This window comes from Magallana gigas, chromosome 1 (assembly GCF_963853765.1).
Source record: "Magallana gigas chromosome 1, xbMagGiga1.1, whole genome shotgun sequence".
Classification (NCBI taxonomy): domain Eukaryota; kingdom Metazoa; phylum Mollusca; class Bivalvia; order Ostreida; family Ostreidae; genus Magallana; species Magallana gigas.
In genome coordinates this window covers 35,031,053-35,045,385 of record NC_088853.1, presented here as the reverse complement: position 1 = coordinate 35,045,385, position 14,333 = coordinate 35,031,053, and the positions used below count along the sequence as shown (strand labels likewise).

Below are 14,333 nucleotides of genomic sequence, written 5' to 3'. Positions count from 1 at the left end.
TGTTAGAAGCAGAGCTCTTAAACCAACAACAAGACTACGCAAATAAAAAGATGAAAAAAAATCGAATTATTCTTGGTACGAATTAACAAAATACGAATGATTTTAAGTACGACTTAACAAAAACATTTCCGATTTCAAGAACGACTTAACAAAAAAATCCGAATGTGTTCAAGTACGACTTAACAATTATTTTTGGTACGAGTTAATTTTACTTTGAACATTACGCTATTTTTTAAACCAAGGAAGCGGAATCAAAATTTCCGGAAAAATCAATTTTTAAACCCCGATATCTCTGTTATGCATTGTCCGATTTTAAAAAGGATTTCAGTGTTAGATTCAGCTTAATAAGCTCTACAAAACGTATATTCGTTTTTGATTTGATCAGAAAATTCATTTTTTCGAAAAATTTGTTTCACTTCCGGTTTCGACCAGAAGTGACAGATTTTCATTTCGAGCCTTATTACAGAGGTAAATCGACCAAGTCGTAACCATTGAAAATTTCAAGCCTCTATCTTAAAGCGTTTTTGAGAAACGCCGCGGACAAAATGACTTTTTGAAAATTTTAAAAATGACGTAACGTAAAAACGGAAGTGACGTTGTCAAGAAAACTTTAACATCTTTGAGGGATAATAGTTTCACATTATCTCTGAGAATTTCATCAAAATCGGTGGAAAACTTTTTGAGTTATAAAGCCGAGAAGGAGTCAGAAAAAAAAAGAAAAAGTATAATAACTAGAGCAAAGCTCGTTGCAAAGCAACGAGTGGGTCTTCCGTTAATGTCGAAAGTAAAGTTGGAAGTTCCTGTAAGAAGCAGAGCTCTCAAACCAATAACAAGATTAACTAAAAAAAAAAAGATAAAAATAATCGAAGTATTCCTGGTACGACTTAACAAAATACGAATGATTTCAAGTACGACTTAACAAAAACCTTTCCGATTTCAAGAACGACTTAACCAAAAAAAATCCGAATGTGTTCAAGTACGACTTAACAATTATTTTTGGTACGAGTTAATTTTACTTTGAACATTACGCTATTTTTTAAACCAAGGACGCGGAATGAAAATTTCCGGAAAAATCAATATTTAAACCCCAATAACTTTGTAATTCATCGTCCGATTTTCAAACGGATTTCAGTTTTCAACTCAGCATGGAAATTACTGTAAGATGCGTACGTACAAATTTTAAAATTGAGAAACATGAAAATTCAAAAAAATTGGTTTTGCTTCCGGTTTCGACCGGAAGTGTCCGAATTGAGTTTCCAGCCTTATGTCATAAGTAAAACGGTAGTTCTACCTACTCTGTAAATCTCATAGCTTTATCTTTAATCGAAAATGAGAAAAGCTCCGGACAAAATCACTTTTTAAAACGTGTAAAACGTCAATATCTGACGAATTTGATGACGTCATCAAATACTTTTTTCATATCATAGAGATCTTTTAGATATACATTAAACCTGTAAATTTCAAAACAATCGATGCAAGCGTTTTTGAAATATTTGAGTTGGAAAAAAAATAAAAAGAATAATAATAATAAGAATAAGAAAAAAAAGAAACCGTAGAAAAACAAAAGGGTCTTCCGTTGGAAAACGGAAGACCCTAACTAGAGCAAAGCTCGTTGCAAAGCAACGAGTGGGTCTTCCGTTAATGTCGGAAGTAAAGCTGGAAGTTCCTGTAAGAAGCAGAGCTCTTAAACCAATAACAAGAGTACCTTAAATAAAAAGATGAAAAAATGGAATTATTCCTGGTACGACTTAACGAAAACCGAATAATTTTACGTACGACTTAACAAAAACCTTTCCGAATTCAAGAACGACTTAACAAAAAAACATCCGAATGTGTTACAGTACGACTTAACAATTAATTTTTAGGTACAAGTTAATTTAACCAAGAACTTGATACTAATTTTTTAACCAAAAACGCGGAATCAAAATTTCCGGAAAAATCATTTTTTGAACTCGTATATCTCTGTAATGCATCGTCCGATTTTAAAACGGCTTTCAGTGTTAGATTCAGCTTATTAAGCTCTATAAAACACATATTCATTTTTGATTTGATCAGAAAATTCATTTTTTCGAAAAATTTGATTCCCTTCCGGTTTCGACCGGAAGTGACAGATTTTCATTTCGAGCCTTATTACAGAGGTAAATCGATTAAATCATAACCATTGAAAATTTCAAGCCTCTAACTTAAAGCGTTTTTGAGAAACGCCGCGGACAAAATGACTTTTTGAAAATTTAAAAAATGACGTAACGTAAAAACTTAAGTGACGTTTTCAAAGAAACTTCACAAACTTTGAGGTATTATAGTTGCACACAACCTCTGAAAATTTCATCAAAATCCGTTGTAAACTTTTTGAGTTATAAAGCCGAAAAGGAGTCAGAAAAAAAAATAAAAAGAATAATAATAATAATAGAAAGAAACAATAGAATAACAAGAGGGTCTTCCGTTGGAAACGGAAGACCCTAACTAGAGCAAAGCTCGTTGCAAAGCAACGAGTGGGTCTTCCGTTAATGTCGGAAGTAAAGCTGGAAGTTCCTGTAAGAAGCAAAACTTGAACCAATAACAAGTGTAACTAAAATAAAAAGATGAAAAAATCGAATTATTCCTAGTACGACTTAACAAAATCCGAATGATTTTAAGTACGACTTAACAAAAACCTTCCTGATTTCAAGAACGACTTAACAAAAAAAAAAACCGAATGTGTTCAAGTACGACTTAACAATTATTTTTGGTACGAGTTAACTTTACTTTGAACATTACGCTATTTTTAAAACCAAAGACGCGGAAACAAAATTTCCGGAAAAATCAATTTTTAAACCCAGATATCTCTTTAATGCATTGTCCGATTTTAAAACGGGTTTCAGTGTTAGATTCAGCTTGATAAGCTTTATAAAACACATTTTCATTTTTGATTTGATCAGAAAATTCATTTTTTCGAAAAATTTGTTTCACTTCCGGTTCCGACCGGAAGTGATGGATTTTTATTTCCAGCCTTATTGCACATGTAAATTGCCAAATTCATAACCACAGAAAATTTCAAGACTCTATCTTAAAGCGTTTTTGAGAAATGTCGCGGACAAAATGACTTTTTTAAAAGTTTAAAAATGACGTAACGTCAAAACGGAAGTGACGTTGTTATGGAAACTTTAATATCTTTAAGGCATTATAATTGCACATAATCCCTGAAAGTTTCCTTTAAATAAGTTGAAAACTTTTTGAGTTATGAAGCCAAGAAGGAGTCAGAAAAAAAAGAAAAAGAAAAAAAATAATAATAACTAGAGCAAAGCTCGTTGCAAAGCAACTAGTGGGTCTTCCGTTAATGTCGGAAGTAAAGCTGGGAGTTCCTGTAAGAAGCAGAGCTCTAAAACCAAAAACAAGAGCAACTTAAATAAAAAGATGAAAAAATCGAATTATTCCTGGTACGACTTATCAAAATCCGAATGATTTTAAGTACGAATTAACAAAAACCTGTTTGATTTGTCAGAACGACTTAACAAAAAAAATCCGAATGTGTTTAAGTACCACTTAACAATTATTTTTTGGTACGAGTTAACTTTACGATAAACATTATGCTATTTTTAAAACCAAGGACGCGGAATCAAAATTTCCGGAAAAATCAATGTTTAAACCCCGATATCTCTGTAATGCATCGTTCGATTTTAAAACGGTTTTCAGTGTTAGATTCAGCTTAATAAGCTCTACAAAACACATATTCATTTTTTATTTGATCAGAAAATTCATTTTTTCGAAAAATTTGTTTCACTTCCGGTTTCGACCGGAAGTGACCGATTTTCATTTCGAGCCTTATTACAGAGGTAAATCGCCCAAATTATAACCATTGAAAATTTCAAGCCTCTATGTTAAAGCGTTTTTGAGAAAAGTCCGGGACAAAATGACTTTTTGAAATTTTTAAAAATGACGTCACGTCAAAACGGAGGTGACGTTCTCTTTAAAACTTTTACATTTTTGAGGGACGCTATCGTGCAAATATCTCTGAAATTTTCATTAAAAATCGGTTAAAAACCTTTTGAGTTATGAAGCAAAAAAGGAGTCAGAAGAAAAGAAAAAGAATAATAATAATAATAAAAAGAAACAATAGAATAACAAGAGGGTCTTCCGTTGGAAACGGAAGACCCTAATAATAAAAAGAAACCGAAGAATAACAAGAGGGTCTTCCGTTGAAAACGGAAGACCCTAATAAAAAGAAACCGAAGAATAACAAGAGGGTCTTCCGTTGAAAAGCGGAAGACCCTAATAAAATAATAAGAATAAGAAAAAAAAGAAACCGTAGAAAAGTAAAAGGGTCTTCCGTTGAAAACGGAAGACCCTAATAAAAAGAAACCGAAGAATAACAAGAGGGTCTTCCGTTGGAAACGGAAGACCCTAATAAGAAATTTGAAAATTTTTCAGAATAATAGTAAGGTTTTCCGCTGAGAGCGGAAAACCTTAATTATTTCTGCAATATCGTTTTAATCACATGTCTATATGTGCTAAACATGCATGTAAAGATTTTATAATCTTATGACGACATAATTTACAAAACCAAGATCCTCCTCAACATCGCTGAGTTTTTAAATATGAAATATGCTAGACATAGGAAAGATTCGACAGACATGTGTGTATCAATGCCTACATCGCTTTAAAACTACAATTTGATTATCTTTTCAGTCTTTTTTTAAAAGAAATTGTCTTTGTTATTTTTTTTTTTAAATTAATAAGTTACCAATGTTTGTACTGCTACGTGTAGTGATATGGGATAACTTTTTTGTCACTTAAATACGTAATGTGTCTCAAAATAGCGTAGACAGAACACATAACTAAATTTCTGTCCACTGCAAGTTCATGTGACTTTAACTTTGTTCACTGCAATTTCATGTGGCTTCTGTGTTTTCTTTGATAACCATTTGTCAAACAATACCGAGAAATTCAAATCTATGCTTTACTTATTTTATAAGAAAGTGAATAATAAGTAATAGCACGTTTTTTCAGCAAATATATTTGCATTCCTTATGTCGCTGCTGAAACCTTTATATTCTTTACAATAACATTTCTGGTTTTTTTTTTAAAATGTCAGGAAAATTAATTTTTTTGAATGTCAAACCTAAGTGCATTTCTTTTCATTTTTTAAAAATAGTTTCTATTTAAAACAATCTGTTGACTTCAAACTTTCTCTCTATTACTTGTTGTGTAACATCAGTATGATGACAATAAGTGACGAAAGAGACCTCGACTGACAACTATAGACGTAAAATACTAAATGCCGAAACGGTAGCACCTCAAAGCAAAATGAATTAGAATAAACCCTATTATTTATACTGAAATCTTATATTGATTTTGATGCCCCCCCCCCCCATCCCTAAAAGAGTTGTAAACACAAAACAGAAAAGATACATGTAATGATATGTTCTAGAATATGGTCTCACTAGGAAACATAACCACTTTCGTTTTCAAATGGAAACTTCTTATGACATAAAAATCAACATGTCCAATATTTATCAAGGTTTTTAAATTTGGTATCATTGTTTTTTTATTATTAGGAATTGGAGATCCTGATATGGCGGCACAATGTACGCGTTCTTCTTAAAGGAAACAACTATTCTGTTGTATTACCGACACCCCGCGCTTTTACCTGCTTAAAATAGTTAATAAATAAGTTATTCATGATTTTAATCTTTAAAAAGAGCAAACCTGATTAGTAATGTTTATTTGGGTCCATTTAGGTGCAAAGAGACGCACCGGCGTTGTACTTATAACCCGATTAATAGTACGATATATTTAGAAATAATGTAGTACATAAAAAGTAACGCAAGTCTAACTCAATGATATCAAGTGCTGTGTTAGATTAACTGACATATATGATAAAAAAAATGTGGACAGTCAGATTTCTTCCATGACACAGTAAGATTTATTAATTAACTTTGTAAAAAATGCTGTTTACTTACTAATAATATTATTATTTAATGATGATGCAGATTCTGTAACAATAAAACAAATATTGATATTGATTAGTTAAAAACATAAGGACACAAATATAAAAAAATAATTAAGAAAATAATGTTTACTTTTCAGATGGCCTTGACGAGCGTACTGTCAGACGATTATTTGTGTTTTTAAAAGAAAACCTCATCTTTAATACTTTACAAGATGAGTTAAACAAAAGAAATTTCTTTCCGGATAACGAAAGCAAAGAATATGTGTTTGGAAAAACAGATGAGAATTACAAATGTGAACGATTTCTCAAACTTATCATAAAAAAGAAGAGATGCAGGGCGTTTATCGCATGCATTGGCGAACTGCCTGTTCATAGTCGTATTTTTGAAAGAATTCAGGAGTTTCAAGAGCACGAAGCAAACACTATATTAAACGGTAAATGTGAAAAAGAAACCTGTTTTTATTGTCTTTACCTAGTGATTTTTAGCTCATCCGAAACAAAGGTTTAATTGAACTTTTCTGATCACCCGCTGTCCGTCTGTCTGTTTGTGTGTAAACTTTGTTTTTACTTCTCAAAAACCACTGGACCAATCTTTTGCAAAAATCGTTAAAAAGCATCATTATTGGAAGATAACTCTAAATTGAAAAATTAAGGACTAAATCATTTTTAAAAGGGGGGTAAATGCGAAACAGTGATTATAGGTTTTGTGTCTTCCACTGCACACAGAAAAGCAAATATTTTCACAAAAGCTTGTATATATAGAGAATAATCTAAATTGTTGAAATTGTGATCCCGGACCAAAACTGGGGCCCCAAATGGGTTTCAAAGTCGAACATTAAAATGCATAGGAAAATGTTTAAAATCTTTTATTCAAGAACTTAAATGCAACATTCTTTTTTTATAATTCTATTAATACATCTTAGGCAGTTGTCGATTTGAAATTGTTAAAATTGTTACTCCCGGTTTAAACTGGGTCGACGAGAGGGGTTCAAAGTTGAACAAAGAAATATATTGTAAACATGGCTAATCAAAGTACTTAAGTACTGGCGGGGGTTGATTATATATTTGTGATGTATTTGAAAAATGACGTAATTTTGCATGGTAAGTAGTTTTTTTTAGCTTTATATTAATTACTTTCAACCAGACGCATGGCTGTCTCCGTAAATCACCGACAAACAGCTGGACTCACTGCTGGTCGGAGATTTACGGAGGCATCTGAGCGTCTGGTTAGACGCGACTATATTAAACTCTGGCGTAGGAGTACATACTACTTAAGATATCTTAATTGTTCGTTCCATCGTTAATCTTACTATTTTCAATGTATTAACGAATGAGTTTCCTAGAAAAACAATGCTTCTGAACATGACATCGAATTAATCGAGTATTTTCAAGTACTAAATCTTGTCAGCAGTGTTGATTTGTACTTCAGTCCAAGCACTGTTTTTCAGAGTATTTGCATAGGAGAGTTGATTAAAATCAAGTCTCAACTTTCTTGCTCTTGAGAACTACAATGTAAAAATTTGTGAGATTGCTATGCAAGTATCTTCAGATAGTTCTAATATGTAAAAGCCGTGAGCCGGATCATCACTGGGGCCCTGGAAGGGGTTCAAATTTTAGCAACGGAGTATATTGGGAAACTGTTTAAAAATCGTTTGCACAAGAACTACATTGCTTTCGTTTGTGAGATTACTACGTAAACGCTCTCAAATAGTGTAGATTTTAAATTGTTAAAGCAATCCCACAGACCAATACTGGGGTCCTTGAAATGGGTTGAAAGTTGAAGATAGAATGCTATGAAATTGAATTTACAAGGAAGTGTTGTTCAGGTGAGCGATGTGTTCTTAAATGTAAGGATACATATTAAAGCAGTATTTCCTTTTATTCTGCAGATGCTAAAAAAGGCCAAGAACTTGCATGTTCTGTCAACGACAAGCTGCTCCAACACCATTTTGGATATTTATTCACTGAGCTTGAACCTCGTGAAATTGCAGATGAAATGTTTCAAGCAGGTCACTTTTCTACCAGTGACCACGATTACCTGGCTGACTTACCGAACAGACATAAACGATTGAAAAGTGTCCTAAAATTTTTAGAAAGAAAACACTTGCATGCACCCTTTTTGGATGTGCTTAAGTCCTTGCATCATGCATCAGTGATTGCAACCTTGCAAACGGAAAGACAATTTATACCAAAACCATGTAAGTTATATATTCCATATCTAGTTAATTTCACCGAAATTTATAATAAAAAAAATAATACATACCCTTTTCCATATAACAGCTAGTTTCAGTCTACAAATCAGCCCGAGGGCTATAGGCCCAAGAGACGATATTTGTAGAGGGCTGATACAGGCTGTGATATTAAAAAGGGTATCTAATGGTATATTTATCAAATACCTAATTAACCTCTTATTTTTTAAATTTACTTGAAAAAAAAATTATTTTCAATATTATTGAAAGTAATTTTTAGATGTATTAAATGAAAATATGAGATCTTATTGTATCACCAAACATGTAGCGACAGAACCGGAATTTCCTCAGCTTTTACAATTAACTTCTCGAAAACATATACTAGCATATGAAGTTTTCAACTTCATTAAAATGTCGACTTTAACAACGTCTTTAAATATTTATAAAAACCGAAATAAAATAAAGACAGAGGAGTTCCGCAAGGGGTGTGATACGGATCCGTATCAGCTCTAGAGCTGATAACCTGTATCAGCCCCGAGTTTTGTAATGTCATCTGTATCATATCATTCACATGTGCAAAAAACCTGTCTTTATTACTGAGAATATATATATATATATATATATATATATATATATATATATATATATATATATATATATATATATATATATATACTTGACACTATCTATACATGAGTATACCTCGAAATACTAACATGCTTTGTTTGTATGAACAGTTTAAAAAATGAATATGTTGATTGTTATAGTTTTATCAATTGTTTTTTTTTACATTTTTTATTTCCAAAAAAAAATGCTTGAACATGATGATGAAATGCAATTCAGATCGTCTGTTAGTTATGATTTTCGATATTTTGTGTATGATAAAATATTATTAATCCCTCTATTGTGTTTATATTTATTTGACGATGTATTATTTATTTGTAGCAACAGGCACAGCTCTTAGCATACAGCACAATTTTACCGTTCTCCTGGAAGAACTACCGGATCAAGCCATACATATTATGAAACATGTGCTTACTCACTCAGATAGATCAGACATCAAACAAGTCAAATCTGTCTTTCGCAAAAAGGCCAAGCTACTCAAAATAGTTCTAAGGAATAGAGATTATGCTTGCAAAGAGCTTTTCAATACTATATCGTTGTATTTCAGAAGGGACGATTTGATACAAGCTATGGAGACCAAAAGTGCTAGGATGCTAGGAAGGGGTATGGTTATATTATTCAAAATACATCTACTGCTTTTCTTTTCTTTTCTTTTTTGCGTTTTGTCTGATTTTAGAAATTAATGAATTTGAGATATGCATGTTTTGGATTTAAAATTAGTAAATCTATTAACAACATTACCATTAACGTTTTCATCAAAACAATGTGTTAAATGGTCCTATAAACATAAACAGAGTTAGCGGATGTCTGAGAATCTCAAGAGAAGAACACTATCATACATCTAAACATTAGTAAACAATTAAAACTGACAAAATACCCTATACATTATTTTAGGAGGGATTTAAAAGATGGATACTTGTGTCATATTTTATTTTTACTCTTATCTAAGTTGTAGATATATATGCTCAATATATATCCCGACTTTCTACAAAACAGTTTGGTCTCCTCAATTACATTCCAAGACTGTATATTCCTAAAAAATGCTTTCCCACAAAGAACTTCATTTCGTGAAGGAATGCTCTGCTTAGCGATGGTTTTGTTTACTATGAGTATAGGGTATTTGTTTTTAAATATCAATGATGTGAAACAGATTCACATTCATATTTTAGGGAGGCCTGTTTTGAATCCAAGTCTCAGCTTGCTGTCAACATCGTGCCTTGGAGAATCCAGTGATTTATTTGAGGACGAATTAGAACCAATTAGGATATCAGATCTTTTGTTTGAAGAAAGAGCAGTTGATATTCTCGATCATGACATAATAACGAGGATCGTTTCTCGACGAGAACAGATAAAAATGTTGCTCGACACATTGAAAAGAAACAAAGAAGACTGCTTCCACTTTTTCTTGTATATTCTCCAAAATGATTTTGAAAACATTTGCAATGCGCTTAACAAGCCCACGTTTGCAGCTCCCAGGGTCAGTATGTTTGATGGACCACGTTCTTTGACGTATGAAGTAGCAAGAGCACAAGGTATAAAACTAAATATTTATACTTTTTTCTGGGCCTTTTTTTAATATAATTAATATTAAAATTGCATACGTGATAAATTAAGACCTTTTTATCTGTTTATCAGAAAATTATGAATAAACTATTGTACGCATTACAAATATATGCATTTTTAATGAAATCCTTGCTCTAATAGGGGATGTACAAAATAAGGATATTGAAGTACATTTATCATTGTCTGGTCGTGCTGGATCACAGATAGAACGTGAACTGATTCATCGTATTGGCTCAGACGTTCCTGACTTTCTAGAGGAAATCATTGCTCATGGACAAATGGATGTCCTGTATGTAACTGCTGATCCTTTGGTTCTACAATTAAGACCACTGACGGATGATGCTGTTCATACTTTGCTTAATGCCAAGGAAAACAAACGATTGTTGAATATGATTTTTGGAATACTAAAGACAGCGATAACCGTTCAACAGTTTGATACTGAAAAATCATGTCAAATCAGAGTGCAAGTTTACTATGCTAATTCAGGACCATCGAATCTAAGTAGGTTTTAAAATTGTTTTGAGTATGTTCCATATTCAAACCTTTTTGCCAAATTTCATAATTTCATTGTGCATAAGGTAAAAAAAGAAAACAAAATACTTGTTTTTCATAATGAATGATAGACCAGCATTTCACGTTACAATATTTCTTTGTTTACTTTTATTGTTTACGTGGGGAAATTCTGAGGAATAAAATCATTTCATACAGTGGAGACACGACGTGAAGAATTAACAACCGTTTCGAAGTTCTCATTAAACCTCATATTTTTTTTTTAAATACAGTTATTCGGATTTCTATACACAAAATGCAATTAAATGCAATTGGTAGCATGTTTGTATCTAAGCTGGTAATTGTTATTCGAAGCAAGTGGTAGGTAAACAAAAAAATACCGACCTTTTTCGCAATATCGTAAATTGATAAGAATAGTTTGGTCATTTAAAAAAAAATGATAGAATTAATAAATAATAAGGGCTATGCTTTTCATATTTTAATATTAATTTCAAGTTATGTGTTGTATTCATCGCTCTGTATAATTTTTCAGAGAGTGGAATTTCAAGAACAATACAGATTAAAGACCTTTTAAGAGTTCATAGAAATAAACTTCAATTTGAGTTGGAGCCAACGCAGGTTATTTCTGCATTATCGAAATCAAAAGCAATCCAGAAAGGTTCAATACACTGTGTTTCTAGTAGTTGCACTGAAAAAATCAATGGTATTTTGTCAATGGTAAAGGATGGAAGTACTGATCTTGTTGAAAGTTTTGTGGCAGCTTTAAAGGATCTTGGTTATAGGGACATCGTGGAGTTGATAGACCCCACTGACGTCCATACGAAAGCAGGTAAATACTGTTTTAATCGTTTTTAAAGCTTTCATATTGTACGGGGATACGATTGAGAATATAAAAAAAACCCAGTTTCTTTGCACGTATGTCAACACTTAAGCATTAATATATTCCTTGTAGGGTCGTTCTGAAAAAAATAAATAGATAATTTGCTACAAAAAATCCAAATTCTGCATTATTCTAATTAGTATATTAACCAATGAGATACAAGAATCTGCATCCTATAAAAAATACACAAAGCTGTACAGTTCGACTATGTAGTCGTTCCCGATAAAAAGAATTAGGAGCAAAAGTTATTTTTAGTTACACAAAAACTGTCATAATAATGATAGAAATAAGAGGAAATGGAACAAATATATAAAGCTACAATACAAATAATTATCGCGTGCATCTTTTGGCCATCTCTTATAACATGTACATGTTAATTAAAAATACCTGGCTTTTGTTAATGTGACCTCACATTAGAGGTACATGTTTCTGGAAGGTTTGAAGCATAAAATTTAATAAAAATAGCAGAACAAATAATTTTTCACGTAAAAATCATTTTAAACATTACATATTTTTTTAACACACGGGATGACTTTTTCTTCCTGTAAAATTATGCAACAACAGGCAGATATCGACTCTTTGTTGAACTGTTTAGATTGCAGAATTTAGGATAAGATAAGATGGGCAACGGTTATAGCATATTTATGCTGACAATTAGGTCTCGAGTTCGTCTATATATATATATATATATATATATATATATATATATATATATATATATATATATATATATATGTATATATATATTCACACAGTCAAACTTCTTTATCTCGAATTAGATGAGACTTTAAAAACTTCGAGATATCAAGGTATTTGAGATATCTGGGGGGAAATACTTAGATAATTAGTGGCTGGGACATAAAAGCCACTTCGAAATATCCATTGTGACAGAGATATCGGCGTTCAAGTTGATGTTGATTTGTATTAAAAGTGTTTGTTTTCTATATATACGGTACTCATGAAAATAGTTAGTGTTATAATTGTGAAAATGTCAGCGACAAGATTTTACCACGTAATGACTTTTAAATAATTTTAAAAGATGTTTTGTTGCTGTTCAATTTTAAATGTGTTTTCCCTTTCTTCTCCAAAAATTTGAGCAAATTTCGACGCTGCCATTTTGTTCTGCTCCAGACAAAACAATGTGACGTCAAAATTCTAAGGGCAACTTCTTTAATTTTAAAGAATTTCAAAGAGCAACTACTCCAAAACTTTTAGAACTTATGGCATGCTGTTTATGTATTAAATACTATGAAATGTTAAAATGAGTAAGCGAAGCATCAGCCCATGACGACCATATTGCAAAATATTATTTCTCACTGAACAAATATAGAGATATATGAGGCAATCACGTGCTATGTTTTAACCAATAAAAGTGTGACATTGCAGTCCAAGGGAAAACAAACATATATGGATATCTTACTACAGTTAAAACATGCTTTTAGTCCCTATATGGCTTTTCTTCAATTTGTAAACAATAATTTTTTTTAATTGTAGAAGATATCAGAAAATCCATAACATCTAATTACAAGAACATTCTTGATGAAATGCAGATAACATTGGCAAATGAAACATTAGCAAAATGTATTGGTTACGTTCATGACGTCAAAAACAAACTATCGCAGAAGAAGAGTAGTCGTCATCAAAGGATGAATGCTTTTCTTCGGTTTATTGTTAAAGACGATCACAATGTGATTGAATTTGCGAGAGTTTTAGAAAATAATGGTTTGGAAGAACTACTACGATGTAAGCACGATGTTCACGGAGAAAATATTCCTGTTCAAGACATAGGTAAGTTATGTAAACAACAGAAGGCCTTGTATGTAAAATATGACATAACTGTACGATCAAATTAAGAAATGAAATGATTGTATCTTGAACAACACATTCTGAGAAAAAATGTCTTAAGTATCGGTGTACCATTGATATAAGTCAAATCATTCTCTCAACTTAATCATCGCAAATTAGTGTCAATATTTTTAAAACTAGTGTTATTTGGAACAAGATCACTTCATGTTTAAAAAATAACACTATTCATTTGATAGGCTACAGTTTAAAGACGTTTTCCTTTTTTACCTTCTTAATAACTTGTTTATTGTCTAATGAGAGCAATAAATATGTGCTCTGTGTTATATTTAAGTTTAAGAATCAAATTACATTTTTAAATTTTGTACATTAATTGTTTGATTACAGAAATGATGGTTGTAGATGACTATTCCCCACCATCTCGTGATGGAGTTTTGCTTGACTCGCTCATAACATTGGCTTACGGTGGTAAGTAATTACAATATGCCGTCATTATTACTATTTATGTAATCAATACTAATCAAAGATAATTATGTAAATCCAAAAGTGCATGCTTATGCTTTTTGCACATAAAACGTAATATATGATCGAAAAGAATATTTTAAAAAATTACAGCATGAATTACTTGATGTTAACCGAATCTACATTTTCATATATGACTATTTTATCCAATAAATGTCGCTGTATAGACCATAAGCATGTATATTTTAATTTTTTAAATCAATTTTGGTTACACATGTATAAAAGTATGAATGGGAATAGCTCAAATTAAGTTTAAATGCCTTTATTTGTGTTTAAATCAACACTGTACCAAAAAGGTTGTCTGGTTGGGTTC

General features: G+C 31.6%; 1 protein-coding gene across 1 annotated transcript in view; it reads left to right on the top strand.

Annotated features, from left to right (window-relative positions):
• Positions 1–13,974, top strand: part of LOC136275872 (uncharacterized) — a 33,584-nt gene extending 19,610 nt beyond the window's left edge. Inside the window, exons 5-12 of the mRNA XM_066086003.1 lie at positions 6,067–6,363; positions 7,819–8,127; positions 9,064–9,345; positions 9,912–10,274; positions 10,447–10,806; positions 11,348–11,644; positions 13,190–13,483; positions 13,886–13,974. Of these exons, the coding sequence (XP_065942075.1) occupies positions 6,067–6,363; positions 7,819–8,127; positions 9,064–9,345; positions 9,912–10,274; positions 10,447–10,806; positions 11,348–11,644; positions 13,190–13,483; positions 13,886–13,974 (2,291 nt within the window). The remainder of the gene's footprint in view (positions 1–6,066; positions 6,364–7,818; positions 8,128–9,063; positions 9,346–9,911; positions 10,275–10,446; positions 10,807–11,347; positions 11,645–13,189; positions 13,484–13,885) is intronic.
• The last annotated feature ends 359 nt before the right edge of the window (positions 13,975–14,333 follow it).